At 47.9% G+C, this 23,958-nt stretch overlaps 11 protein-coding genes and 1 non-coding gene across 12 annotated transcripts; 2 read left to right on the top strand and 10 right to left on the bottom strand.

Annotated features, from left to right (window-relative positions):
• The first annotated feature begins 135 nt into the window (after window positions 1-135).
• On the top strand, window positions 136-250 carry tRNA-Leu (AAG). The gene has a single exon. It is a non-coding gene; the product is annotated as a tRNA-Leu (tRNA).
• Window positions 251-1,023: 773 nt separating this feature from the next.
• On the bottom strand, window positions 1,024-4,479 carry An12g05330 (uncharacterized protein; the record flags this gene model as incomplete). The annotated part of the gene is made up of 7 exons (XM_059750897.1): window positions 1,024-1,404; window positions 1,550-1,958; window positions 2,068-2,689; window positions 2,765-3,295; window positions 3,433-3,775; window positions 3,828-3,898; window positions 3,993-4,479. 7 exons carry the CDS (start codon window positions 4,477-4,479, stop codon window positions 1,024-1,026), a joined length of 2,844 nt encoding a protein of 947 aa, XP_059604466.1.
• A 1,505-nt stretch (window positions 4,480-5,984) lies between these two features.
• An12g05320 (uncharacterized protein) lies at window positions 5,985-6,564 on the bottom strand (the record flags this gene model as incomplete). The annotated part of the gene is made up of 2 exons (XM_001395565.1): window positions 5,985-6,262; window positions 6,324-6,564. 2 exons carry the CDS (start codon window positions 6,562-6,564, stop codon window positions 5,985-5,987), a joined length of 519 nt encoding a protein of 172 aa, XP_001395602.1.
• A 1,596-nt stretch (window positions 6,565-8,160) lies between these two features.
• Window positions 8,161-10,203, bottom strand: An12g05310 (uncharacterized protein; the record flags this gene model as incomplete). The annotated part of the gene is made up of 2 exons (XM_059750896.1): window positions 8,161-9,812; window positions 9,882-10,203. 2 exons carry the CDS (start codon window positions 10,201-10,203, stop codon window positions 8,161-8,163), a joined length of 1,974 nt encoding a protein of 657 aa, XP_059604465.1.
• Window positions 10,204-11,212: 1,009 nt separating this feature from the next.
• On the bottom strand, window positions 11,213-12,740 carry An12g05300 (hypothetical protein; the record flags this gene model as incomplete). The annotated part of the gene is made up of 5 exons (XM_059750895.1): window positions 11,213-11,322; window positions 11,405-12,064; window positions 12,126-12,357; window positions 12,416-12,500; window positions 12,583-12,740. The coding sequence occupies 5 exons, from the start codon at window positions 12,738-12,740 to the stop codon at window positions 11,213-11,215; spliced, it is 1,245 nt and encodes a 414-aa protein (XP_059604464.1).
• Window positions 12,741-12,846: 106 nt separating this feature from the next.
• On the bottom strand, window positions 12,847-13,863 carry An12g05290 (uncharacterized protein; the record flags this gene model as incomplete). Its single annotated transcript, XM_059750894.1, has 4 exons — window positions 12,847-13,020; window positions 13,235-13,431; window positions 13,525-13,660; window positions 13,756-13,863. 4 exons carry the CDS (start codon window positions 13,861-13,863, stop codon window positions 12,847-12,849), a joined length of 615 nt encoding a protein of 204 aa, XP_059604463.1.
• Window positions 13,864-14,050: 187 nt separating this feature from the next.
• On the bottom strand, window positions 14,051-15,007 carry An12g05280 (uncharacterized protein; the record flags this gene model as incomplete). Its single annotated transcript, XM_001395561.1, has 1 exon — window positions 14,051-15,007. One exon carries the CDS (start codon window positions 15,005-15,007, stop codon window positions 14,051-14,053), a length of 957 nt encoding a protein of 318 aa, XP_001395598.1.
• Window positions 15,008-15,795: 788 nt separating this feature from the next.
• On the bottom strand, window positions 15,796-17,086 carry An12g05270 (uncharacterized protein; the record flags this gene model as incomplete). The annotated part of the gene is made up of 3 exons (XM_001395560.1): window positions 15,796-16,368; window positions 16,425-16,878; window positions 16,944-17,086. 3 exons carry the CDS (start codon window positions 17,084-17,086, stop codon window positions 15,796-15,798), a joined length of 1,170 nt encoding a protein of 389 aa, XP_001395597.1.
• Window positions 17,087-17,562: 476 nt separating this feature from the next.
• An12g05260 (uncharacterized protein) lies at window positions 17,563-18,578 on the bottom strand (the record flags this gene model as incomplete). Its single annotated transcript, XM_001395559.1, has 3 exons — window positions 17,563-18,067; window positions 18,133-18,227; window positions 18,279-18,578. The coding sequence occupies 3 exons, from the start codon at window positions 18,576-18,578 to the stop codon at window positions 17,563-17,565; spliced, it is 900 nt and encodes a 299-aa protein (XP_001395596.1).
• A 495-nt stretch (window positions 18,579-19,073) lies between these two features.
• Window positions 19,074-20,030, top strand: An12g05250 (uncharacterized protein; the record flags this gene model as incomplete). Its single annotated transcript, XM_059750893.1, has 2 exons — window positions 19,074-19,403; window positions 19,455-20,030. The coding sequence occupies 2 exons, from the start codon at window positions 19,074-19,076 to the stop codon at window positions 20,028-20,030; spliced, it is 906 nt and encodes a 301-aa protein (XP_059604462.1).
• Window positions 20,031-20,242: 212 nt separating this feature from the next.
• An12g05240 (uncharacterized protein) lies at window positions 20,243-21,364 on the bottom strand (the record flags this gene model as incomplete). Its single annotated transcript, XM_001395557.1, has 2 exons — window positions 20,243-20,924; window positions 20,997-21,364. The coding sequence occupies 2 exons, from the start codon at window positions 21,362-21,364 to the stop codon at window positions 20,243-20,245; spliced, it is 1,050 nt and encodes a 349-aa protein (XP_001395594.1).
• An 854-nt stretch (window positions 21,365-22,218) lies between these two features.
• Window positions 22,219-22,615, bottom strand: An12g05230 (hypothetical protein; the record flags this gene model as incomplete). Its single annotated transcript, XM_059750892.1, has 2 exons — window positions 22,219-22,431; window positions 22,517-22,615. The coding sequence occupies 2 exons, from the start codon at window positions 22,613-22,615 to the stop codon at window positions 22,219-22,221; spliced, it is 312 nt and encodes a 103-aa protein (XP_059604461.1).
• Window positions 22,616-23,958: the final 1,343 nt, after the last annotated feature.

Here is a 23,958-nt window from a genome sequence, read left to right as displayed (position 1 = left end):
TCAAGCATTTAAACCAGCAAAACTTTTTGTGTAGGTTCTAAGGAATACGTTGAAATAAAGTCGGAATGAACTTCCCCAGCTAATTTATACATTCTAAAAGTAATTCGGACACCAAAGGACTAAATGATATCTCAAGGCAAGATGGCCGAGTTGGTCCAAGGCGTCAGGTTAAGGTCCACCTTAATAACCCAGCTTCCACAAGCTTCCTGATCATCGTAAGATGGCGTGGGTTCGAATCCCACTCTTGTCACATTTTTTGGCGGTGGTGGCACTGAATTGAAGACAGGGTTAAATTAATAACCTTGCCATCCTTTTGACTCTACTTATAATATAAGAGCTCTCCTTCTTTCCTCCCTATGGCCTGGATTTTTAGATAATCAATATTATTTGCTTTGTCTGCATTCTGTAGAAGCATGATGGCACCTTCCAAGACATTCCCAAGCACAATAGGCCCGTGCGTGTATCCATAACAGTACATCGTCACTCTCTGTCGGCGATTGTGCTCTTCCCGGGGGTCCTTTGCAGAGCCCGTACCCCGCGAAGTGGTCGTTGCATATTCTGGTGCATAATTGGCTTTTCGGGGAGCCGCAAAACCTATCTGATTGGACTAGGGCGCCGATATCGGTTGATCTGATGGTGTCGGCGATGAGTCCGATGGGCAGATGAGTCCGTGGTTCCAGGTTCAGTTCTCTGCTATGAACATAAACAGTTGGTGATATATCTTACTTCCGAATCATACAGCGATGGAGGTCTTCTATGAGGGGAATGTCCCGTTATTACTTAGCCCTTTCAATAACTATTCATCATAATTTTCTGTGACTGTCCTCGTGATCACGATGACGTACCGCCTGTATTTAAATGGATGATAAAGATATAGAGCTACTGCTCTAGGCTGAAAAGTCGAAAAAGACAGTCGGTATAGACTCTGGCATGGCCGGAAACGCGATGACATAAAACTAGAGGAGATTTATAGACCCACCCCCCCCACACACACACATCCTACATTCCGCACTTCAAGTCTTTTCAGGTCTTCTTGTCCAGGTCCCTTTCACTGTAACTGTGGTAACCTTCAGAAGTAGTATATGCATCCTGATCTGCATTATCATTGCAGGAGTCATTGTCGAACGCGGTACATTCAGCACCTGTCCCCGACAGTTGCCATGAAAGGGGCTCGGTTAGTGAGCTCTCATCACATGAGGTGTACGTGTCGCTGCCGCTTGAGTACCACCGACATGACGCGCTGGTCGTGTCGGTTGACCTGAGGTCACTTATAAGGAGACACCTGTTGCTTGTAGTGTCTTGGTTGTGACCTTCTACGATGTAGTGATCACCAGCACAATTCTCCTCTGCATAAATGGGTATGGCCCAGGTTGCCGTTGGAGTAGCTGTTGCGGTTGTGACCGACTGTTGTTGTAGGTATCAGCCCAGCCCATGACGACCAGCTGGACAAGTACGTGGCAGGATAGTCTGTCTCTAGTGGCCAGGTCGTGATAGTAACCATCACTGTAGGGTCTGCGTCATGGTCCTCATCATCAAAAGCGGCACAAACCTCTTCATTCGGGCTCCATTCCGCTTCATCATCGAGGGTGGTATTTGGAACCTCAACCCCCGTGCCATTGGGGTAGACAGTGAGCATTTTAGGGGAAACCATTGGAATTTCGACAGATTGTGGAGGTGGTGGTGCCAGTGGGCGATATGGAAAGGCGCCCAGTTTGTTGTGTACGTACTTGGTGAGTGCGTACAGAACGAGGCTATCAGAGTTCATGATAGTGTATGCACTCGGCACAGCACCAATACGAGCCAATGCTTTACAATAGTTTGGCCCATAAACACCGAACCATTTCATGACCCTGTTGGTCTGCCTGTAGCCCACTTTCAGGTCGCTGACGTGAACGTTGCTTCCATATTCGTCTGCCTTCGCGACCCAGTCAATATGGAGGAGCTCATGCAACCATACCCTAGACTTGGTTGTCATAGTAGGTTCTCATGTCGCCGAAAATTGATTCCGGGTATTTGTCCCTATCGGCGTATTCCATAACCTGATCCAACGTCTGCGTGGTGAAATACTTGGGGCAGAAGTTGATATACGCCACTTGGTACTTTGCATCCTTCTGCCCAGCATAAGCTATAGTCAGAGAGTCGGAGCCACAGGGGCATTGATAATATGGATCGTCGCAGCGAATGGCGATCTTCCAGTCCAACCATGATGGGAGCCAGCCAGGCTGGATGGTAGCAAGGTTTAGATAGATGTCCTTGAAGTTACCCTGTAACTTCTCATTGCTTAATGAAGGGCCGAGGTAGTCAATGGCATCTGCTTCACCGAATGAAATACCATCCTTTGCCACCTTGTACATATAGTTCATTACCTTCCATGATTGTTGCCACCCGGAGTAAATTTGGGTACGTTGGTCAGCAGAGCATCGATCAAAGCCGATAAGTTTCGTGTAGAGCACACTGAGGTTGTAGGTATTGAAATTGGAGATGTCGTAATTACTGAGAGATAGTGCGGCCGTAAATTCTTCTTCCGCAGCGGTAGTTTTGAGGTTTGATTCGGCCTCTTCGACCCCTTCGACAAGGTTGGTCAAATCCGATGCCCACTCTACTACGCCACCCAAACCATAGCTAGAGTATCGGTCTATGCGAGACGCCTTCGTGTCTTGTGTTATGTAGGCCACCCATGAGTTGTCGCCTTATGTCGTCATGTCAGTGCAACTGCTGCTATCATGCCATGTCATGGCGGAGCGACGAGTCAGGCTGGAATGACTCAGCCGTTCCAATTCGGCTTGAGAGATATAACCGGCAGCCACAGTGCATTCTCCAAGAGAGGCTGTGGAGTCGGGTCCCGTAAAGAGACACTCAGGCCCTGTGCAGCTGGGTTCAACCATGCCAAAGCTGCGGCCATAGCTTGTAATACCGTCCGCCACCTTATGGGCAGGAACACCAGCCTTGGAAATCATAGCAAGTGCGTATTCGGCTTCCGTTAAGTTGACGTGAGAGCGAAGGTAATTTGCTGTCGGACATCCCGGGTTCACATAAGAGTTGTTGTAATCCCACTGTCCATACAAGTCATATGTCATATAGACATTATAATCCAACACCTCCGACATATTCGCAATGGGGAATCCTCTGAGATACCAATATAAAGCGGATGCTGCCATAAAGATAGTCTTGTTCAATAAAAGCAGACCCCGGAGTGTCTGCAGAAAGCTGAGGTAGTTTAACCCATCTGTAGAACTTCCGGAAGGAACTCCCGGGATTTCTGGAGCATCAGAATAGTCCCAGTCAAAGTCCACACCTTCCAAATTATAATTATTAACAAAGGAAACCACATTCTTGGCGGAAAAAAGTCTGCTAGCATCGGTGACCCCTTATCAGAAAATGGAATCTAAATCCAGGCGGTAGAGAACGACCAGCCACCAAAGAAAAGACTACACTTGAATAACCGCAGTACAGCAAACACTATAAACTGGCCTTCAGAACCGGATATATCAACATTAAAATCGCTTGTGATTTCCCCAAATACATAATAAACATTGGGATACGCGGACGGGAACTGACTCACGTTCATAGCAAGGCACAAGCAATTAACACCGTATGCCTCGAAATACCCCACCTTAAGCTCATTATTCACCACAGTATCATTGTTTAGAATCGCGGTGCCGCAGTTAGAAATACAGCCATTAATATTATTCACCGCAGTGCCAGGTGCCCCTGTTATCAACTCAGACACCAAACAAAATTCCGGAGTAATACCACACAGGCCCCATGTATCACACTTTACATTAGTCAGTAAGAACATAGCAAAGCTGGATCCAGGAGATACTTACACATACATTCAAAGGACATGGATTCAAGCTGCTGATATCGGACCAGTTGCTGGGACGGATCATACCATTCACTTAAGACCCACACTCAGCATTCGAGACTACAGCAGGCATGGGAGGTACACCAGAGCTCAAGGCAAATAACAGACCCAAACTATAGATTCCTACAGCCCATCCATCCCCAGGTTTGCGTGTCATAGTCTTCGATTTCATCCATGATTATATAGTATTTACTAGCAAGCAGAGCACAATTATCTCCACTGACCACCGTATAACTATAGCACAAACCGTCTGAAGGAGGCTGAGAAGACAAGTCAGGTTTAAGACCATCAGAGCAACAGATAACTTCACCAGGGGTTAATGTTGAACAGAGACTTGAACTAGGATTATAGTCCGTTAGCTCGGCTGCCGTAATGCCACACTTCGAAGCCAACGAAGCGCAAGAATCTCCGGAAGCGACGGTAACATAAGAGCAGGCGTCGTCTCGGCTTTTTATGTGTTGAATAGGATGGCTAGGGGTGGTCGTAGATGTTGACCTCTCCAAGAAAGTTGTGTTACTGGCATAGACATGGTCATAGTTGGAGACCCATGAGGCCTTTGCCCATGCATGAACGCCTGAGTGAACCCGCCTATAGTCTCCTGTGGTGCTGACCATCATGCCCAGGGTATGAGCCCTACCATACTCAGAACCACAGACCTGTGTAGCTACCGCATCTTGTAGGTCGGGCCCCTGCAGCTGTTTGGCTCTATGTGTGGAAGGCGTGCGGCTTGCGGAAACGCTGTCGATGAGGCTACCTATGTACACTCAACGAGGACCTCGCCATGAATAGCGAAGGTGATGGTTTCCATTGTTGAATCGCATGAAAATGCATTTATGGCATAATTGTTTATTGCCTTAAGCGCCAGGGGAAGCGAAGGGGATGCTTCAACGGACGTGGTCGTGTTCCAGGAAGCCAGTTGCAAGCTAACTGAGGTGTTTGTACCGGTAGTACACTCTGATAATGCATGTCTAACATTGACGGGGCTCTCGAAGGTGCGGTCTCGGATGCTGGTTTGCGCCCAAATTCATTGAAGCCATTGAGGTTGAAGAGGATAGCCTCGTTGCACCGCTCAAGGCGGTCCCACGAATCATATGACGTCCAGCTGTTAGTGAATGCACCAGATACTGTGCAGAGCTGAGGGCTGGGCACGGTTGAATCTAAGAGTCAAATGGGTAGGCAAGCGCTAGGGCGCCTATAGTAACAAACGATAGGGGAAGGAATGACTTCATGCTGGGCATGCTGTTGACCTTCATGTAGCCGGCTCCCTTTCCGAATTATATAGTCTCTATTCCAGTCCCATGCACATGCATTCATTTTGGACACCAGCAAGGGCTGATACCGAAGTAGTATGACATTCTAGCGGCCTAGAGTATTGGTAGACCAAGAAACACCACTAGCCGACGGGATATATCTCTTTTTGTCTAGTTATCAGCACTTTCGGAAATCCAGCCTGATAGTAACCAATACACTTGCTAATTAACCGTTTGACTAACCTGGTCTCCTGGCTTATGAACTCCACTTCCATTCTAGTGCAGTAGGCCCGGTCTACAGCCCACTTATCCCGCTACTGGACCATCATTGACACCCATCTGGCCCGCCGATACAGCCCTTTCGTTCCCAATCCTTGCCAACTTGCATATCAGATCCCTGATGTAGATGTAACCTTAGACCATGCGTCATTTTCCGCGTCGCCAAGATGATCGTGCCCAGGGGAATTCGGNCGTTTATTTTTACGCCGGGACTTAATACCATGATGCTGTTATGTAAGAACTTAGGCATTACCTAGCTAACCGATATGTCGCGGTCGTATGCCCGNCGCCTACTAACAGCCCCTTTAGNTCACCTCAATGCCTGACTTTTGAGGAACGAGNTCTGAAATANACCGCCTAATTACTTGGTTGGTTGTCTCCCCCACCACTGCGCAAAGTGCTACATTAGTCCCCTACCTCTTTTGGTAAAGATGTTAAGATCTCCATCTTTTATGTATGTGGAAGATAACATCAAATTCCTTGATCAACTGTCTGGATCAGACCCCTAGTAGTCATGAACACTTCGAATCGCTATTATGACACAGCCCGATTGACGTTGACATTCAATGGGTATACTTATGGCATCGTGTTTAATCAAGATCAAGAAATGGACAGTTTCTTGGATCCGCATAGAAGATGCCGCCCAACCTTTTGATCATTTCACAGCGTTCCTCCATATTGTTCGCGTTATAAATTATAGCTGTGCCCAAATCACTAGCTTGACCGTATGTGGTATTCAATACCCAAACACCACCATCTTCTGGCCAGCCGAAGCGAATATGCGGATCTGTATCCTCGCGTGTGCGAAAGAACGTAAATTCGAGCTCATCCCGATCCGTCTCGAACCATGTCGCGCCTAAACGACGCACTAAGGAAAAATCAAATATATCAGCGTTGCACTTCGACTAATTCTTCTCAGGGAAACGAACTAAGATCACAGTGTGCCTCCTCTTTGGCCTGCCAATCAGGGTCTGACTTGGATGGTCGTTCGGTGTTCCCGAATCGGTCGAGCCCGAGGAAATCCAGTTCTACTCCAACGCACTCATGAAGAACATAGAAGCCCCCCTTCGAGGGGAAACCGTAAACTGCAACCCCTGGACCAGATGCATATTTAGCCCAGAAGCGTGGCTCCGGCTCAGTATGTACACAATCAATCCAGTGACTCGGCATGGTTGATGATTGCGCTGGTGTTGTTGCCGGCGCCCGTCGTAGCTCGGTTACTCTGCGTTGCGGCCGAAGGCGCGTGCCGGCAAAGTACAGGTAAAGAACCGAAATGACTAAACAGGGAACTAGGACCACAAAGATAGACCGCATTGTAGTGGGGTTAAGGCTAGTAGAGAAAATAATGTGATGAGCTGAGGTCCTTGAGACGTCAAAAGGCGACCGTCGGACACGCGGAACTTAAAGTTTGGAGCGGCCGGAGCCAGGCCAGTGAGATGCGCATTGGCCAGATTTCAACATGATCACTATTACTAGGCTGAAGCGTTAAACAATTAAGCGTCGCGGAAGACCTGCCTTACGGCCGGGAACACATCGGTTCGATCCGCCCGTCAAAAAAGGGTCTCCATTTCCCCCCACCTCAGATGTAAACTACTTAGTACACATCCCACAGCCCACAGCCCACGGATCACGGTCCCTGGTTCTTCCGTAGTGTCAGCTGCAGCTGCCTATCTAGTACTAGTATTCTGCTCTCCAGCGATACATATCGTCAGTTTCAAATGAAACCCGGAAAATTAGACGGGCCACCCCTCACCTTACATGTCAGGGACAGTTATTATGTGGTTCTCTCGCGAGGGTACTATTTACGTTGATATCTAGTCCACACAGCCCGAGAACTGTCTTTGTTAAGTCGCCTCGGCGCAATAAAATCGACTCTGCTGATAGCCGGTGCTCAATATCGATCCCTGTCGTTCACTTCCTATCCTCCTTCTTTCATAAGTACTATCCTGGTCGACTTGGTTCCTATGACCAGCTAATGCAAGCTATCTCGAGGAATTCGCTTCACACCACAAAACAGCCCCATAGTTCAAATTAATTGACATTATCGCACCCAAAGCCATAGACTCTTCCATGTGACCGGATAGTTCGTTTGTATTAGCTGCCGATGTGTTAATACAATTTGTGTTTCGTAAGAGTGTACGAGAAGGTTTGGACAAGGTCACAGTCTGTAGCATGCCCAGAGCTATAGCATATGCGATATAGTTTGTAGTGGTCGTGATACCTCTGTAGGCTACCCAACCAAAGAGCCGAAATCGGTCGAATTGGAATTCTACGCATAGCACAGAACAGAAGCACTGTCAAAGACTAGATTAGGTGCTACATTGGAACAGCTTCCCCTCATCAACAGCCCAGAACCCTAGGTCAGCTGACGGATCTAGTAGCTAGTGTGAACATGCACTCTCATAGTCAGCAAGGCCGTTTATAACTAAAGTACCTTTCAGCTGTTTGAGAAGTGAAGAGACTCATATGATTCTCTTCTCGACCCCCGTGCGCTTTAGCACTAGCATCCAGCTTATCAATAGAACAAAACTTTTTGATTGTATAACATCTGGCCGCATTGTAGGGAATGATATAATGTCTGGCCGATGTAGCGCAGTTAGGACGACACGACAAACCTCAACGCGGAAGAATATCTCACAGGAAAGCGTAAGTATACGCATAAAGGTATATTACTTATCTCCCCACTAAATAGACTCCACAACTCCAGTCATTGCTGCAACCCTGTCACATAATCCAAGCCATACTGCCATCCGCTCGCCCACTCACTCATGGTCCGATCTCGCAAGATCCCTCCTCGGCCCAGATCGTCTTCGCGTAGACCTGCAAGAAATCCCTCGTCGTAAAAGACGGATCCATGTAATCCTTCACATCCGTGTCGCTGCGGTTGAGGATTTGCAGAATATTTTTCTGCATGTCACTTGTGAACACCACATCCACTGTCTCGGTTTCATTCTCGTCAATGTCGCCCTTGACTTGCAAATAATACGGATGCTTATAATCTTCCTGGCGTTTTATGTGCAGGGTGTCATCGCCACAGTTCACAGTGGTGGCAAAACAGTCCCCAAAGTCATCCTTTGTCACATGTCCAGGGTTGAGGTTATCCAGGTCTCTGGGATGATCGGTAAGCACGTTCTGCTGAGACAAGTCCTCAGATGGACTGGTAGCGAAACGAAGACCGTTGATGCTACAGTCTTCCTTCGGCTCCTTGTAATCGCAAATAGAATTCTTTTTAACGTTCAGCTCGCATTCAAGTGTCTTTGCGTCCTGGTAGGGAACATCTGCAAGGTACAGGAAAGCATCCTCATAGGAGCTAACAGTGAAGGCGTCTCCAACAGTGAAATTGCCCTGGTATAAATCATAACGAATTCCGTAGGTATTGAAGACAATCAATCTGGGAGAATTGTTCCGATTGACAGTTGCATTCAAAGCAGATCTCACTAACGTATAGATGTTATCCGGACAGTTGTAAGGGCTCGACGCAATATAGTATGATTGGGGAGCGCAGCCAAGCCCCGTAGTTAAGTTGTATCTCGCCCGAGTGCCCTCGATATCCTTTGTGACATTCTCTCCGGTAAGCGTATCAAAGCTAGCAGGGACGTCAGGGCCAGTTGCTCCTAAAGCATGATACGCGAACGTTTGGCGGTTGAAATCGAGGTAACGACGGTCAAGGCGAACTGTTTTCTCCGTGGTTGAAGATGTCGTCGGGCTGTGTGGTGTGCATGTCCTTGTGGGCATGGGGACATCCGTCATAGTTTTGGATCCGTTCCAGGTGTCTGACGGCGCCACATCACTGAGAGCAAGCCATCCCACAGTGTCAGAGTATCGGCCGGACTCAAGGCCAGACGATCCACTGTCATAGCATGTGAAGTTGCGCACGTGTGAATGGCCACCTAAGATTTGAAGAGGAATCTCGGGCTTGTTTTGCCGGAACCAGTCCTTCATGCAGATCAATGGGTTCTGGTCACCCTGGTATTGGGTTTTTATCTTGCAGCTCTGGCCGATATCGGCATGTCCAATAAGCAGATAAAGATCGACAGTCTGGTTCATTGCATCTTTGAACCACTCCTGTTCTATTATGTCTTCATATCCCTGGACATGGACGGTTGCAGGAGCCTTGAAGTCTTGAAGGGTGAACCCGAATGCCATGATGCGCAGCCCATGGTTTGTAGTGATATATCGGTACTTCTCTCCGATGGATATATTTTTATCATCCCTTTCCACGAGGACATTGGTGGTTAGATACCGATCGGTATAGTAGTCTGCTATATCCCATTGTATCCGATCAGTAACGTTTGGATTATAGAGATCATTATTCCCAATGGTAAGTAGGTCATAGTCCAGATAGCGGAATATTGGATTAGATAGCTGGCCTTCGGGGTCGGAGGCATCACTGAGGCCATTACCCGTCACGATATCGCCTGGAGAGGCTGAGTTAGTCGACTAACACAATGTAATGATGGAATCGAGACAAGCATGGATGGAAATACCAGTGTCCACAACGAGAAGATCAACGTTGTGTTGATCAGCCTGGTTACGCATGTGCGTCACAAAGGAAACAAAATCACCCCAATCAGCACCATAATTGACCTCATTCAAATGGCCTTCAAGCCATCCATGTGTATCAGTTGTATGGATAAAATTTATCTCGCCCCAGGGAAGAGGTCTCGTAGGCCAGTGTGTCGTGTTGTGTGAATCAGGTTGCATTCGAGGAGCTATCTTGGGGGCCTTCGCCCGGGCGGACTCTTCGCTCTGCGCAAAGGCAATGGAGGCCGCGAGTGCTGCCGTCCATGTAAGGACCGAGAAGGCCATGATGGGTTGTTCAGGATGCTCAGGATGCCCTGAAGAATTGTGAGGGCTCACTGGAACGACCGGGTGGAGCGTGGCTCGACGCAGATGAAGCCGACGGACTGATTTTGCTGCAGTATTCTTCCACCAGCAGGTGTTTTACTTTCCGTTTTGGTGCTGAAAATTCACAACTTTTAATTCTGGTGGGAAGCCAACCATTGCTGGGAGGTGCCAAATGGACGTGTCATAGCCGACATTCGATGTTACATGCAATACGGTATTCCATTGGCACGACCAACAACTGATTGGTTGCATTGGAGAGTCAAGAACGTTTCCGTCAATAAAAACTGCTACTGAAGCTATAGTTCCATTCCGCGAGCTGTCAGAAATCTGTACAAAGCCCACAAGCTTCCGTGGATGCTCCACCTGAGGGTGAGAAGCTCAGCTCCCGCGGAGCTTAATTCATGAGCTCTGAGCGGTTCAGCTCCACAACGCCAGGCCGAATCTACCGCTCCATCTGGTTTGGAATGTAGGGAGGGAACAGACAGCCATTCGGCGTGCCCCAATTTCTGTAGTGCGAAAAGACAAAACTCAAAATAGATATGACGAACGATATTTCATCGGTAAGGCATTGCTGTTGAGAACAATATCTCCAAATTCGGTAGTAGGCATTGGGAGGGCAAGTGAGGGCTGTTGCAGCAACATAGAACGCCGACGTATATTTGATCGCGATTGGAGATTAGTGAAAAGGAGGATAAAGTCGTACAATGAAGAACATGTCTGTTTTTATTTGACTCGGGATCCTCGATCGAAGAGCAACTTTGCTTAATCTGATCCTGATGGCCACGAAGGATCACACCCCTCTGTCACGGGAAAAGACAGTACATAGAATAACAATTGGTTTCAAGTCATTGGCAACGAAGAGTAGATGGTGTAAAGACGGTAAACAGCTAGATCAAAAATCTGTGTCTATTATCTAAAGGAAATGTTGAGAGGAAAAGATAATTGATACCGCTGTTTGGGAGTAGGGGTTTCAGTGCGTTTCAATAATATGAGCGGCGGCCAGATAATCCGTACTGGAATGAGGATTGATTCTCATCACATACTTGTTCAGTATTGACACCTCTGTCCCCTTGCCACAGCCTGGCCACCTTTTTTTTTTTATAATATTCAGCCACAAGAGAGTGAACGATGGCCTTTCACAGAATAATGCAAGGGCACGCACTATCCTCCTGTGTAACTCCATTCTCTGTTCTCTTCTGTAGCCTTCTTTCTTCTTCCTGTGCTCTTTCCCCAATGGCAACCCAGAATTCAGTATCATTTCTCCCCGCAGTTACTCTCCTAGAATCTTCTATGAGGTTTACTCTTCGTTCTGCCTCAAGGTACGATCTATTGTGTTGCCGAATGCCGAGTATCGTCTGCCCAACGTCAAGGTGTAGATTTCGGAGCAATCTTCGGCCGACAACTAGCTCATCCGCACTAGTCCCAGCATTGCTTTCCGGCGTCGAATCGGCCAGCACGATCTCCAGCACATTGATTTTATGCAACAACCGCGACTGATCCTCATGAAGAGATATAATAATCTCTTGCTCAAGTTCCATGACGCGTCGCTCGTTGGCCTGAGCTTTCTCGGCATTTTCTACAACAGTTTCTCTTCTCGGAAGGAAAAAGCTGACCAACCAAATCAGGGCAAAGGCATCAAGGCCGAGTATCCGCAATACAATGGGCCAAAGCCATTGAACAGATGTTGAGACATCACCGTTGAGCCGGTTGATTTCTTCTTGGCGACGATACGGCTGTCCATCCCGCTGGGAGTCTTGGGCTATAATGTTGTGACATGCTTGTGCTTTTACGATAGCCTCCGATAGCGGAATAGGAGATGATTCTGATGTTCCGTTCAATGAATAACTCGAGTTTATGTATGTAATAATGATGGCATTGCGTACCTTGAGAATTCCACAAATGACTTTGTGTTATCTCCCCCCACTTGGAACTGAGCGGGCTATAAGAAATACAGTTAGCCGAATGATTCGCCGCATCGACTAACATCTCTGATATAAGCTGCCATTCCGGATCCGTGCTTGCGAACTTGCACAGAGTCCTATGCGTGCGGTTCGGCCAATACTCCACCTGTTGCCTTGGACATTCTTTGAGGATCGCCGAGTCACTATCGACGATCTTGGCAAGGTCAGACACCCAGCTTTCACGGCATGGAGGAAATGAACCCGAGGCTTACAAGTCCGATATTTATGCCTTCAACGACCTCATCCATTGTCTCGCAGATTGTGAAAAACCGATACATCTTCAACAGAGGCTCAAATCTGAAGTTGAGTTCATCATTGTACGCTGATCGAGCTTCGATGGCATTCAAAAATGAGTCGTTGACTCGAATATTGAGCTTACGGAAAATCGTAGCAGCAGTCTGCCCCCACGACGAGTGCCACGATCCATAGTGAGGAACGCCAAGAAAATATGCCGTAGGTCATTGTTGGTATAACTGCATAGACGTCATTGCTTTGATAACCGATTGCCAGAGCATCTTTCACAAGGATGCCGCCCATACTGTGTGTGACGAAAATGATCGGTCGTGCTGGGGCTTCCTAGGTCCAGTCTCTCAGTCAGTTCGCGGCAACTCAATCAGCATGCCAAACAGGCGTTGACTGGTGGTCATTCCCGAACCTTTCGCTCCTTAGATAGGCAAAGAAGCAGGTTCTCGGCCTGCTCTTTGATCCCAGCGGACGATGCCCCAAACAGGATATTTGCGTTATAGCAGAATGCCAGAATCCTGGTATAGGGGATTCTTTCTGGGAGAAGATCTTTCAACCAGTTTGTTTGAGTCTCCTGATCGGTCCAGGTATTTTCTGCATGATCCGGTCTGTTTGTTACATTGATTCCATGAACGGCAACGATGCTTGTGGAGGTAAGCCGTTTGGTAATTATTTTAGGTCGGGAAACTCACTCCAGAGTGGCATTCGGTGGAGAGGCAACCTTTTTAAGCCAGTTTGCATTTGGTACTGGCTGCTATCAGGAATGTCAGTCGTGCTATCCACTCTACCGCGTGCGCCCATGACGACGGGGAAAGAGATGGGGAAGGGAATAGTACCATGCTTTCTGTGCCGGGCATTCTCACGGAGAAGGTAACCAATACTTGTGTGGCAGTTCTTACACTGCTCGAATTTCGTATATCATCTTGGACTTGATAAATTTCTACCCCGCTCCCTGTTAAGCGCCCAGGGTTGTCATTTTGCCAGCCTGTCATGACACGTCATAGAAGCCTATCACGGAATATCAGGTGACCATCTACATATTACCTCTACTATCAATGCGACGGTTTAGCCTCTTCACCCCAGGAGGACCGAGTCAGCGACTGCAGTAGAGATTCGGAAGAAGTATAGATATCATGGATGGGCTCGATTTTCAGCATCCATTCAGCCAGCAGAATACAGCTCTTCTCAACGTGTGGCTGATCGGCCATGGAGGTCTGGAGGCAGAATAATATGCATCACAATGCTTTTACTTCGGAGGTTGTCACTGTATACGTCTGCTCCAAAGCGACCACGATCCTTAGCTGTTCACAGCAGCACAGCCTGCATGATTCATGACCATGTGGGCATTGTCAGCGACGATTCCAAGAATATCTGAGACCAAGAATGAAACCAGAGATTTCAGATTGAATACAACCATTGGCACAGTTGTGGAAACATAAAGGAGCAGGATGTATCACGAACGCCTAAAGAGACTGTTAAGGGTTCGAGAGTTGCGGATATTTAGTTGATAGTGTGATTTTGATGCCAATCTGCCATCCTACTCGGCAGTCTACTGCATGGAGAATGTGGAAATTAAGTCAAACTAGAATTCTCGATATCTGGAATCAGGCCCCCTCAGAGCACCGCATCACCCAGTCCGCAATCTTCGGTCCAACTTCGTCTCCTGGCAAGCCGATAGACAATGCATAACTAACATGATTATGGCCAGGCAACACCTCAAATCGAGGAAGGTGGCCGCGACGCTCAGCATAGAGCCTTACAAAGTCCAAATTTCCTCGTACACACTCCTCGAAATCCCATTCCGCTAGCATCAAAAAGAGTTCGGGTGTCGGCACAGCAACCACATCTGCATCTTCAACGGGCGGCAAAGAGTGAAAGATGCCATACGCCGATCGGGAATGAATAATAGCGTGATCAGTCGTTGCATAGTACTGTTCCATGCTCTCGCGCCGACCCTTCTTGGATAGATCATACTTCAACGCCGCGCTCAGGAGCAACACGCCGCGCACCAGACCCTGCTCTTCGTTCGTCTTCAGTCTCCCCGAATAAAGTGACATGGCCAGATGGCCTCCACCGGCGCTTTGACCGAGCGCGAAGATGGCGTTTCGGCTGCCTCCATACTGGTGCACATTGCTATGTAGCCACGAGAGAGCAGAAGCGATATCTTCCCGTCCATCTGGGAATCGAGCTTCTGGCAGTAGACGATAGGTACCCAAGACGCCGACCATACCCTTTGATGCGAAGAATCGGCCAATATTTGCGTGCATGTGCGGAGTGATGGTGTTGTCTCCGAGCTTGAATGCACCGCCGTGAAAGTAGACGACAACCGGGAGAGTAGCGTCCGTTGAGGCGGCATCTGCTGGCCAGAATACATCCAGGCGATGCCGTGGATCTGGGCCGTACTTCACATTATTTTCGCATTGAATTGAAGGATTTGGATTGGCGGACTCAAGAGACGCATGACGGGCTTCAAAAAAGTCCTGGCAAGCTGAGTTCACTGACCCATCCCACTGGGCTTTGAAGCCAAGAATGAATTGTTGAATTTCGGGCGCTAAGGGCATACTGGTCCAAATTGTTGTGTACAGGGAATATTGAAAGGTTGATTAGATCCTCACGAACAAGCGGAGTAGAGAAAAATTGCACAAGTATCTGTGAACAAAGACAGATATTGGGATTGAGGTTAGAATTGGTGGTGACAGCACTGACACTGACTGGCAGATGAAGTGAGATGAGGTGAAAAGAGGTGGGGTTGGGGAATGCCCAGCCCCGCATCCAGTGAAACAAACTGCAAAGAGCCAATGCATACTAGTAGTGCGTAATATCGAACGTATCATGAGTGCAAGTTAATGTTAATGTGCCTGTCCTAGCATAACCAACCCAGTTCCCTGCGTACTAAATCACTGTGAGCAGTCCCCATGTGTACAATGCTCACAGATCTTGCCTGCAGTTCTTGTAACAGTGTTACAATAAGTTCTTCTAGGACATTAAGGATGTCTGTAGAGGTCTGTGGCTGAAGTACTTGGGGGTTTGTCTCTAGTATTCCAGGTAGTGGACTGGTTGAGACCGTGTACAGTTGAGCCACTACCAACCCTATTCCATCTTAAATAAATTACTACGAACCAGTTGAATAGTATCTTTCTCATTCTAGTTTACGGAGAAGATGATTCAAAACCTCATAACGGAGGGGCGTGGATACTTGCGACCGATGCATTTTCCTGGCTACAGTTTTAGGATACAGTCTTCGTAAACAACGTTCTGAGATATAGAATTTTAGCAATATTGAATACTATGCTCTATTATCTTCAGCATTCATAGTGCGAAGTCCGAGATTTGTTACCCTGATACCAATTTAATCCAGGGGAAATCCAGTGACAACCAGTTCCACGATGTCTGCGGAGTTTGAGATCCATTCCTGTGGCAGAGGATCATATATGCCATGGCGGTCCATATCCGCTGTAGCAGCAGATTCCCACTCATCTTTGGTTACAGCATTCCATAATGGAGTATTCTTTGGTGGCGGGAATTGTAGGTCGCATGCACGGAGCCTCCCACTTGTGGTTCCTGGCATAATTTTACCCTCATCTTTGTCTAAGATCCCGAAAGCCCTGCAGACTCTAAATAAAGCCAGATTAAATCTCTTAGCGTCCTCAATACTCACCCATGAAAACCCAGGCAATATACTGTTGGAATAATGCTCCAGTATGTTTGGGTAGAAGAACATTCCTAGCTTCTTGCAGCTTACGACAAGCCTTTCTAGGAGATCGGCATCTGCTGGGGCAAGAGAAGGCTTCAGGTCAAGGTCGAGCTCCCCACCGCCCCTATATAGACCCGCAAATATTATGTGGAGCAATATAGCCTGATATGTCGAGATAGGCCATTTGCAGTTACTAGTTGCATCTGCTATAGAGGCATCCCATGCGTCCTGCAGTCTTTTCATTAGCGAACAGAGCTAGAGACAGGGGTAATATGCCTACGTACAGTCTGCTGACGTATGGCCAAGCCCAAGACATTATGGAGTTCAATGGCTTTTGATTGGGCTTTTCTCTGTTTACTCATCCACAGACCAAGAACAAGCATTGACTTGACAAGCAATGGTGCCTCATGATTACCGAATGACCCTTGATGAACAAAAGGCCAACGGGGGTGGAATACGTTGAAATAGGTGCCTATATAATGGCTTTCCTGGTCGGAATCATCTGTCTCAGGTTGGGCGGGAGGGGGTTGAAGCATCCTTGGAGGGTCTGGGGGATCAGCCGGATGCGGTTCCGCCCGCCGCTCCAGGGAACAGTGGATTCCGCGGCGCAAGCACTTGTTACATGGCGGTCCTCCTTGGCATCGAGACTTTTGTTTTCGACAGTGGGCACACGCATGTTTGCTGTCGGGCATATCGTTGACTCCATGTACATTCTGCATATGGCGCCGTAACGTATCACTAGAATATCAGGATTAGCAACGTTGCTTCATATAGATATTGGTAAGGCAAGAGTCCAGTTATACCTCCGCCTGAATTTCTGGGTACAAGCAGTACATTGACGAAGCTGGTGTTGAGTATGTTGCGCCTCGTGGCGACGGAGGTGCTCTTTGCGTTGATAGCTTGCCTTGCAGCCGGGCGCTTGGCACCAGTATGTCTTGGGAGGCATGTTGCGACTTTATTCTGCGGTTTTAGGGAGTAAAGGGCCTGTACAATGGAAGGGTCATTTCGGCTGGATGGATGGACTTGGGTCTTGCCCCGATTCTAGATTAGTCAGAGTGTTTACCAAACGGGTTAGACCCAGCTTGTTGATCCCTGGCTTCTTCCCCCTCAAGACCCACAGGAAGTATCCAGCTGAATCCCTAATCGGCGTGCAGACTACGTCTGTGGTTTCAACAAATGATTGCTTCTAGCAGTCATTTCAGAGTATATATATGTTCGGGCAGTGCTTAATAATTGGTTTATCTTTAAATAACGCTTTTTTTAAACCCAGAGGTAGAAGGATATTTCAATGCGCCTCTATGTTTCTACTGTTGACAGGGGGTTGCCAATGGATACACAAAGCTATATACAACAATCTCTATTCAAAAAGAATATATCAAAAAGGCGGCGGCTTCGACCAATTCATCCATCCTGCAGACCCTCCTAATAGATGAACACATAATCCCTATTTTCTTTCAACAGTTTCTTTACAGCATCCTGAGGTGTGGTAGGCTTTCTTCCGAGAATCTCGCACATCAACGGATCTGTTGTGCGTAGGGAGCCCCCTGAAATCTCGTCCCATATCGTTGCAATCATCTGAAAGTGCTCCTTCGGCTTGCCACGCGGGTCATTCACACTGCTTGATTGCAAGTACTTCTCCCGTGGGATCACGTTAAGCTTGACCTGTCGACCAGTAGTCTCATTGATGATGTCTACTATTTCTTTGGCAGTGATTGTTTCCTCCGGAGTGAACAGAACAATCTGATTCTCATACCCACCTCGTATCATGATGCGCGCGGTTGCTTCGCCTAGCTCTGCACGCTGAGCATATGCAACCTCTCCGTCTGCTGGAAGCGTGACTGTCGTTCTGTCGGGGTACCAGTCAAGAAAGACGGTGAAGCATTCCGCGTATATACCTTCTCGGATAGAGGTAAATGCCAGACCAGACCTGATGTAATTAGCATTGGTTGAGCCTGTCGGAATATTCATGTAGAGGTAGAGGACGCAACGTACTCTTTAAGCAGTCTTTCGGTAAGAAGATGGTCCTGCTGTACTGGAGCCTTGGAGTCGTCCGTGAACCCACCAAAGGCAAGTGAGGTATACCACACCTAGGGTTTATTAGAGCTTAATATTGCCAGTTATAGAATTGGGTTGCATACATGCTTTACTCCCGCTGTCTTAGCGGCCATTATGACCCTGGCATGCTGCTCGCTTCTGGTCGCACTACTTGTACTGACAAAGAGCAAGTTCTCGACGTCACGAAATCCGGTCTCGAGCGAATGAAGGTCATCATAGTTAATATGACGGAAGGCAATTCGTCGATCTTCAAATAGCTTCTTGTTGTTGGCATTGGATGACGCAGCCGCAAATTCACAGGAAGCAACATTCTCAACGAAGTAATTCAAGACCTGCTGTCCTAGGCCGCCAGTGGCGCCAGTGATGAGATACTTCAGTGTCATTTTGTCATGAGCAGGTGCGACGGGACAGCATATGTTCAGTAAACCGAATATGAATAATTACTTGTGTGTTCTCTAGGTTGTGGCTCGTTTATTGATTCTTTCCTACTAGGTTGGTAGCTCTATAAAACCATCTCCACCGGCTTTGATTTATAATTGAAGCCCATTATTAATGTTGATTGCAAGGATTGAGGTCCATCGAATTTCGGAGAAGTGACAGCCCAAGCCGCTTTCGGCTGCTAGTAAATGCTTCTACCCAAATGATACACACAGGGTGGGAGCGCCGACATCTCGGCCCTCCCACCTCCGGCGCCTCCACCCGATCCAAAGATGATCGCCAAGGGATGCTCACAAATGAACTTCGCAATTTCTAATCTTCATTGTAAACAATTACCTACTGTGCAATTTTCTTCTGAGTATAAAGACCCCGAAGATGACACTCGTATGTAGTCTGTCATTAATTTCATCAATTCACACCACTCTCACTTGACTACCATCATGGCTCCAACCATCCTCATCGTCGGCGCAACGGGCAACACCGGCCGAGCCGTAACAGAAACTCTTCCAACCCTTCTGAAAGCCAATGAGAATTTCAAGAACCATCGAGTACTTGCCCTGACAAGATCTCTCACTAGCTCTTCGGCCCAACTGATTGCAAAAATCCCCGGCGTCGAAATCATCGAAAAGAACTGGACCGATATTACCTCCGACTGGCTCCGAGAACATGAAGTCGTCCGAGCCTTCATCGCATCTCACAATGCACCAAATCAGTTTGCCGAGGAGTCTGCCTTCCACGTCGCCGCCCTTGGAGCTGGTGTCGAATACGTTGTGCGCATTTCCACCACCGCACCGAATGTTCGTCCGGATTATGCTGCCTAGTACCCGCGGAGCCACTGGGCTATTGAGGCGATGCTTGGTTCGGCGGAATTCAGCGCTTTGAAATGGACTTCCCTTCAGCCAAACGTGTTTCTAAACTTCTACATGGCCCTCGTCGCTGAGTACATCAAGCAATATAAGCGGACTGGCGAACTGGGTCCGCTGAAGCTGATGGCATCCAAAGATGCCCCTGTTGCGCCTATCCACCCAGATGAAGTCGGCGTGTTTGCTGCTCATCTCCTGGCCTTGGATAATCCTAGCCCACACAGCGGGGCAAAGTATGTCTTGAATGGACCGGAAGATATCACTGGCGAACAGCTTGTCGGCTTAGTGGAGAAACATATTGATACGAAGGTGAAGGATGTGAAATACCAAGATCTGAGCTTTTTGGATGCGATGCTAGGCAGTCAATATGAAGGATCGGGTGAATCTATGACTGTTATAAAGTCAATAAAGTATGCACCGTTGACCATGTGGGAAGGGAAGTGCAATGCTTCGACGACTAGCAAGGAGATTTTGGACATTGCTCCTCCGAGACGGACGCCCACCGAGGTGTTAGAGGATTTGCTGAAGGCATAAGGATCAAGGGTCAATTGTGAAACCCTGAGGCGCTACAATCAGACAGGGAGCGGGTAGATTAGTTTTCTTAAAGAAGAGAGAACATCATATTGTCATAGAATTCATAAATCCAAACAGAGCACGATAGATGAAACATCTTCCTCCATAAGTTATAACCCAGTGATCATACTCTCCGCTCGAACATTATGAAGAAGGAACCTCTTACAGACTTCTTACTCAACAACAACCATACCGTTGAGAATACTATCCAAAAAGTCCCTCTGCTCCGCCACCCACCTTCTTGTTTCCTCGACATTAAAGGGCCGTCCAGTAAGACCCCTCTCCCTTTCTCTCTTGCGCTGTGCCCGAACCCTCTCCTCCAGAACCTCCATGCGGTACTCGAAGTACTGTGGGTACATCTCCTCCAGATTGCTGATTCCCCGAGTGCCAGTGAGCAAAATCTCATCGCGCACCTCTGCATCCTTAGGCCGGAACGGCGTCACCATTGTGATTCTCTCCCGGCCACCAACAGCCTTCAAGGCCTGATGCTCCAAATACCGTCCCTGCATGACGACCGCGTATCCCTGAGCAGGTCCACGAACCTTTTTGATGGTGCCGTTGGGAAGCTTGATGGCGGTTTCACCGCCGACCATGGAAGTACAGTCGGAGAGCATCGTGACACAGACAAAGGGGAAGGAGTCGTAGTGCCAGGCGAATGCCGGGGCATCGTCATCTGCGGGGTGCTTGGTGGATGAGTTGCTGGCTTGGGATGCAGGCGGTTCGTCATCCTTGATGGCGACGTTGATATTTGCGATTTCGTAGTCGAAGGCTGGGATCAGGTCGATGCCGGCGATAGCGGAGATTTTAGATAGAACCTCTGGAGATTTCCATACGTCGTAGGTGAATGGGGCTCGTCTATAAGGATTGTTAGTCTTCCACTGTGTTTTCAGAGAGAAAGCTATATCAATGGAAAAGGTACTGGCATACTTGTGTCCCATGCCCCTAACCATGGTTGGGCAGAAATCGCTCGCATATTGACAATCTTTTAGCACGGGCTCGCTGAAGATCTCAGCGCGCATTTGGTTAATCGCGTCGGCCGTGAACAGGCGGAAAGGCTCGGAGATGGCATTGGGAGAGATGCCTGCTCTGTCGAGGCCAAAGTCGGCCATTTTATGGATCTTCTCCGGGGGCTGATAGATAAGATGCTCGCTCGGGTCAAATTTGCGCTTCTGGCCAACCTTGGCGCCCTCGATGAGGGATTTGGGGAGTTTCTTGGTGGGGCGGGTGGCCTTCTTGGTTTTGGGTCCGGAAACCGGGGGTGGGGTGTAGGTTGAGACGAGGGCTGCTGGGGCCATTGTGTGGGTTGTAGATAGATGTTATTCCAATGCGTATAGAGATATTTGAAAGATGAATGAAAATACTGTTTTGGATGCGATTGATCGCGTTGGGTTATAGAACTGTCTATGTCTGGGATCTCTTCTGAATACTTATAGATGAAAAGCAAGTTTTGATATGTCAAGTCCGGGGTATGCTTGACCGGAGAGCTTAAGACCCGAGCTGTCATGGGACGTATAACATGCATGTGCTCTAGCACCAGATAGGAGATAGGATCTTCAGATGGCCAATGAATATATGCTTCTACATGCTATTGCCGGCATCCGATAGTGGTGTTGGGAGGAAATCATGATACTATGTTCTGAGCCCTGCATGTCTTACATCCCGATAATGCCGGCTGATCAATCGGAATTGCAAGCCGGAGTCCAGCTGATTATTCCGCACATATCGACTTGGATCTAGACTCATTCACCGGACTGGTTTGGACGAATGGATTTCTGGACAGGATAGTTTTTCCAAATGGAGGAAAGGATGACTGAAAGCCACAGATGCTGACAATAGGTGGAAGGCAGGCGTTGCAGATGCCTTGCCTATCACCTTCGAAGTCCCCCCTACGTCTTCAGTTCTCATGATCTATGACTGGAAGAGCGCTCCACATGGGGATATGGCCGCACGAAGCCGATGCAGGAGGGAAATCAATGGGCTTGCCGCAGTTGCCGCCAATTAGTGTTGATAGCCATCTAGTGGTAGGCGGACTGACATCCACAAGAAAGACCACGGAAAGATAGGGCCAGCGGTTCACGCGCAATCGGTAGCGGACCGAGATACCGCGTTGTTCTCCCGACGTGAGGGCTATCGGTAAGCGTAGACGGTCCTAGCATTTACAATCGCGAACACTGAAAGCATCGTCCACAATAACGACGTTGTTTCCTACTCCCCTATAGTGATCCGTATATGCACTCGATCCGAGTCCTAGCGCATTATGCGGACGTAACACACTCCAGAATAGGCACATCCCCAGATCTTGATCAGACATATTAAGTGTCAACAACCAGCAATTTTCGTCCTCGGATAGATCTAAGATCCCCTATTATCACTCGAATATAAGTAGCGACCCCTCATTGCCATATCAACCATTCTGTTTTATTTAAGGTACCCTTCTTCCAGGGCACCTGGAGCCCCATGAAAACGATCCTAATCAGAAACGAGAGCACTGAACATGACGGTTGACTATAGCAGTAGATGTACCCTGAAAAGCTTGCACCTGCCATTGTAAGCTCTGGATCGTTAGCTTCCAGAGTAAACATTGCTAATATGCCAGATTGACAGCAAATGGGGACATATACAGCAAGTGAGCAAATCTACACTTCTCTCAGCTTTCTACCAAGTGTCTGCTCATGTCTATATAATTTCTATGGCTCTGAGAGCTTCTATGTCAGTATATTAGGACCCTAATTATTGGCATAAGCCACCCTACCTTTGATGTTACTGCGTCGAAAATATCTCTCGTCTAGTCTTCATACAAAATGATAAAACGAATGAAATGAAGGCTTGATCAATTTAAGAAAGGAAGCATCCCCTCACTCAACTGCATTGTTTCTTAATCACCCCCGCCTATAAATCTGATCAAATATAGCGTAGTACGTGATAAAACTCACCGCGAAAATCCGTAGTCAATTATCACCTAACAGTCACAATCACAAGACCGCGAACATTTCCTATCTCTCTACCATATCCCAGACTCGAGCCTCAAGCTTTCCGAGAGCGAACAGGCGAGTTTTAGCGAAAATCACCAACTCCGTACTAGCAAAGCCCCCACCTGGCTTCAAGCACAGAGACCAACAGAACGTCAAATTAGTCCTCATCATACCTTGTGACCTGACACTTCTTCCTCCCCGCTTCCCCGGGAACCTCTCGTAAACTTGCATCGGAAGTGTGGGTACAGATTAAACGAGATACCTCAGCTTTGAGGACATCAGACTAATAACGATGCAACTACCTCGGGTAGTGGTTGTCTCGGCTCGGGTTCGTCGGTACTATCAAGAATCCGATGTCGAGTCTCGGGTTTGAAACCCGATGCGACTGCTTGACCCACCCGAAGTTCTGCATCAACATATATGATGTCTCAGAAACATTTTGAGATCAATATATACAAAAGACCCAAGAGAACCGACACCACGGTAGAAAGTGCAATGCCACATGTTTGTATAATATCGAAGGATGGATAATATCTGATTTAGGAAAACCCCGATTGCGGGCAAGTCGATGTAGGGAATGCGTCTAGATTATTTCGGTTACTGCGGGCCCGTCGGATGGGGAATCCGATCGGTGGAGTCGCGAACGCGAGGGATACATCGCTGGAATGCTCCAATCGGATAATAGTACGGGGGTTGTCGCTTCTGTTCAAGTACCTGCAACTACAGCGGTCAAAATGAGCTGGGCGCTTAGGCCGATACTGGGTCTACTACGGAAATCACTTTAAAGACATACTACATATTAAGCTCAATATATGAGTGGAACCACTTGTCAGAACACCAATTAATTCTCACCGGAAGGCAGAAGATATATATAGGAGGTCACCATATGCGGGTATATATATTACATACATAGACGC

The sequence above is a fragment of the Aspergillus niger genome (assembly GCF_000002855.4).
Source record: "Aspergillus niger supercontig An12".
In the NCBI taxonomy this organism is placed as follows: Eukaryota; Fungi; Ascomycota; class Eurotiomycetes; order Eurotiales; family Aspergillaceae; genus Aspergillus; species Aspergillus niger.
Note: the sequence above shows the minus strand (reverse complement) of the source record. Positions and strands in the feature narration are given on the sequence as shown.